The 3,808-nt window shown below is 68.8% G+C and overlaps 1 protein-coding gene across 1 annotated transcript in view; it reads right to left on the reverse strand.

Moving 5' to 3' along the window:
* Positions 1–2,917, reverse strand: part of Slc25a22 (solute carrier family 25 (mitochondrial carrier: glutamate), member 22) — a 4,675-nt gene extending 1,758 nt beyond the window's left edge. The window contains exons 1-8 of the mRNA XM_013033331.1: positions 2,811–2,917; positions 2,593–2,718; positions 2,319–2,374; positions 1,393–1,483; positions 824–942; positions 565–736; positions 329–483; positions 179–254 (exon numbers count right to left, since the gene is read on the reverse strand). Of these exons, the coding sequence (XP_012888785.1) occupies positions 179–254; positions 329–483; positions 565–736; positions 824–942; positions 1,393–1,483; positions 2,319–2,374; positions 2,593–2,718; positions 2,811–2,830 (815 nt within the window). The 5' untranslated portion in view covers positions 2,831–2,917. The remainder of the gene's footprint in view (positions 1–178; positions 255–328; positions 484–564; positions 737–823; positions 943–1,392; positions 1,484–2,318; positions 2,375–2,592; positions 2,719–2,810) is intronic.
* Positions 2,918–3,808: the final 891 nt, after the last annotated feature.

The following is a 3,808-nucleotide window of genomic DNA, read 5'->3' on the forward strand; positions in this document are numbered from 1 at the left end:
AGGCCAGTGCCACTGCCCGACTAGTGTAAGAGGCGGAGGCCGGCTCGGCCGCCCTCGTGGGCTCACCTGGACCGCGGCAGGGACCACGGCGGCCCGACCCCAGCCCCGGCCCCAGCCCGGCCCCCGCCCCAGTCCGGCCCCAGCGCCAGCGCCAGCCCCGGGCCCCAGAGACACCCACCTGGCACAGTCCAGAAACCCCGAGTAGGTGTCCTCATTGACGCCGCGCTGGAGTGACTGAAGCCGAGTCTTCACCACTGCGAGGGGGCATCTGGGTCAGGGGAGGAGCCCACCCGGGTCCCCCCAGCCAGGCCCCGGCCTCCTCACTGACCGTCACAGGGGTTTACAGCCACGGCGGCCATGCTCCCGGCCGCGCAGCCTGCCAGGAAGGACACGTAGAAGGGCGACTTCTCCTCGGGGGCTGGGCGGCCCAGCTGGTTCAGGTTGGCAAAGAGGGGGAAGTAGACAATGGAGAAGGGGACGTCCCTGCGGGAAGCAAGGTGGCGGTCCTCATGGGCACGGCGGGCTGGGCGGGCGCACCCCTCCCCCGCCCTCCCAGCCCCCCACCTGAGCAGCGTGGCCCCCAGGCCCTTGTAGAGGCCAGCAATGCCGTGGCTCCGGAGCAGGTCCCGGGTCAGCCGCATGGCTGTGGGCCGAGGAGCAGGCGGGGCCTCCGCCGAGGGCTGGGCTCCTCCCTGGGACGCAAGCTGTGCTTCGGCCAGAATCTTCCTCTGGGCAGCTGGTGAGAAAGAGGTTCTTGTCTCTTGCTGCTGGCTCAGGGCGGGCTCAAGAGACACAGTCCAGTGTCCTCCTCCCGGCCCCTCACCAATGCGGCCGGCGTCCTGCAGCTGGATCTTCAGCATCTCCATGGGGGTGGTCACGATCACCTGGCAGGTCCCAGCCCCGCAGCCGGCCAGCATTTCCTTGGGCAGAGTCAGCTTCTGCCTGCGGGTGAGGGTGAGGGTCGGGAGGAGCCGCAGCCCAGGGACTCCCAGGAGGCTTTCCAGACGTGGCTTCCAGGGGGAGGGAAGGGGTGGAGGTGGCGCAGACCCGGGTCCCATAGACAGATGGCCTTCTACGCGGGCACCGCGGGTGGACAGGGAGGCCATCTTCTCAGAGAGAAATGAAGACTTTGGGTTGATTGCGCTGAGGAGCAGTGTTGACCCTCATGTGCCAGTAGTGTGGTGGCTGGCTAGTGCCCCCCCAAATCCTGGCAGCTGAGTCACTGGGGAGGGGAAGGACAGCCGACTCGGCAGCTGCTTTGCACCTCCCCACAGAGGAGCAGGACGTTGCCTCCAAGGCTGGGACACCCCGGGACTGCTGGGGCGATCTCTCCCCCCAGGACCTCTCCCCTAGGACCTGGGACCCCAGCAGCCGGTCAGTCCCAGCCCTCACCCATCCTTCGAGAGCTGATGACGGAAGAAGTCATTGGCCGCTAGCTTGATGGCCTTCTCTGGGGTCACCAAGGTCAGGTTCACGGCAGCGCCTGTGGGGACAGAGGGTCAGACGGGCCTGGGAGGCGCAGGCAGGCTGGGCGGGGGCAGCTGTGCCCAGCGGCTTGGCCTGGGGAGGCTGTGGGCCAGCACTTGCCTGCCAGTTGGCAAAACCGTGCCCAGCACTCCTTGGCCGCCACCCCCTGCCCTCTCACCCACATATGGGCTCCTCCTGTGCCAGGCGGGAGGGGCCATGCTGCCACCCCTCCCTGCGCTCTCCTCCTTTGGCACGTCTCCCCTACTCCCCCACATCACCCTCTCCTGCCTTCCTCCTCCATCTGTCCCCGTGCTGGCAGGCGGGCTGGCCCTGACACACAGGCAGCGAGGATCAGGCCCCCAGAGGCCCAGCAGGGCCACCCCAGAACACCTCCTTCCTGACAGACAGAAGGTGCCCTCACTGGCAGAGACCTGGTAGGGGCCAGCGCTGGGGGTGGGGTGGGGTGGCGGTGGAAGGCTTCTGCTGGTGGTCAGTGCCAAGAGCTCAGGACTACACAGCATCCAGGAAAATCCAGGCTTAGGATTGTTATCTAAGCTCCTGGGGTGAGGCCCCCACTTCCCCCAGCCTCTGAGCACAAATGTAGGTCCCCTGGTCCCAGAAGGTAGGGGAGGAGACTCAAGTCACCGGGTGGGAACACAGATCCTGCCACACCAGGCATTGGGTGTGACGGGGCGATGACCAGGGGGCTAGGACCAACCCCTTGGACAGCCAGCAGCCCCTACCCAAGGCTGGGCTCATGGCCCAGCACCCCACAACACCCACATTTACACAGGATGGACAGGCTACCACCCCACCCTTCCCTCAGCCAGACCTGCCCATCCGATCCTCACCCCGGTACATCCCGAAGTAGCCTTCGGAGCGGATGGTCTTGATGAGGCAGTCAGACCTGCAACCAAGGGCTGGATGAGCAGAGCCTGGCCTGGACTCGGTCCCCGTCTGGACTGCCCAGGGGGTCAGAGATCAAGCCAGAAGCCCAGCCTGAATGGAAGCACCCTCAGGCCCGCCCTGTCTCGCCCTCAGTTTCCCCTTTATGGGGGCAGGGGCCACAGGCACAGAGCCCTGAGGTGGAGCCCACGTGTGGCCCGCGTCACGCTGGACACTCACATGCTGGCGTACATGCGCTGGCCATTCTGCTGGCTCTGCAGGCGGGTCTTGGCTAGGTCGATGGGGAACACGCAGGTGACCCCGATCAGCCCCGCGATGCCGCCGTTGATGAGCTTGGCGGGCAGGCTGTGTGCGCAGGGGCAGCGTTAGGACCCATCCCCTCCACTCGGGGCTGGGGGTGGGCGGCGAGGCCAGGACCCAAGCCCGTCCCAGCTGACCTGATCTGCTTATCAGCCATTTAACTGGGCTGGCGGGGCAGAGCGGGAGGTGGAGGCCCAGCGGGGAGGGCGGTGGCAGAGGCAGCCGCTGCTGTGGACCGAGGAGGGGGGGGTGTCCTCCACCTTTAGGGGAATTTCCAGGTGTCAGCCACCTGGAGGGGAGAGGACAAAGCCACCGTGCAGCGCCCCTGGGCCAGGCCCTCCGCGTGGCTAGGGATGCAGAGGGGAGGCCACCCACCCTGCGGCCGCCTGCTTTCCCCCCAGTGCCCTCCCGGGGCAGGGCTGGGCATCACAGGCCTCCCACCGGCCACCTCTCCGCGCGCACGCGCACACACGCACGCACGCCCATGCTCACGTGCACACGGGACTTGCGCCAGCTTTTAAAGGGCCAGGTGCTGCGGGGTTGGGCCGGGCTCCGGTGGCTGCCCGCCCCCCGCCCCCCCCCGCCCTCGAGCTAGGCCAGGCAGGGGGGTCCTGCCCTGCTCAGGATGGAAACCGGGGTCCCCTCCCCGCGGCCCCGGGGCCCCCGCCCTGGGAGAAGCCCATGCCTGCCCCGCGGGGCCGGCGGCCCTCCTGGAGTCCACACCACGCGAGGCCCATCCCGCGCTCCCCTCATCCCGGCTCCTCCACTCCCCGACGGCACGGGGAGGGGGCGGGGGGCTCCGCTTCCACGAACAGCAGGCTGGGGAGTCAAGAGCCAGCCCCGGGGCTCCCACGTGGGCGGGACACAAGCCCGGGGCCGCCTCGGTGTGTCCCCCCCTCGGTCCCCAGAGAGGTCAGCTATCCGGCTAGCAGCCATCCTCCATGCAGCCGCCCAGGAGCTCCAGGGGCCCTGTGACCTTTACCCCGCCAGGCTGCCCAAGGCCTGCCCGGGCCCGGCCACCCTCCGCGCCCCGCCGGGCGCCGCTTACCCCGGGGCTGGGTACCGCGACCGATCCTCCAGTACCGCTCGCGCCCAGGCGCACCGGCTCGCGGGGAGCTGGGGAGGGGGCAGGGGC

This window comes from Dipodomys ordii, unplaced genomic scaffold, assembly GCF_000151885.1.
Source record: "Dipodomys ordii isolate 6190 unplaced genomic scaffold, Dord_2.0 Scaffold166, whole genome shotgun sequence".
Lineage (NCBI taxonomy): Eukaryota > Metazoa > Chordata > Mammalia > Rodentia > Heteromyidae > Dipodomys > Dipodomys ordii.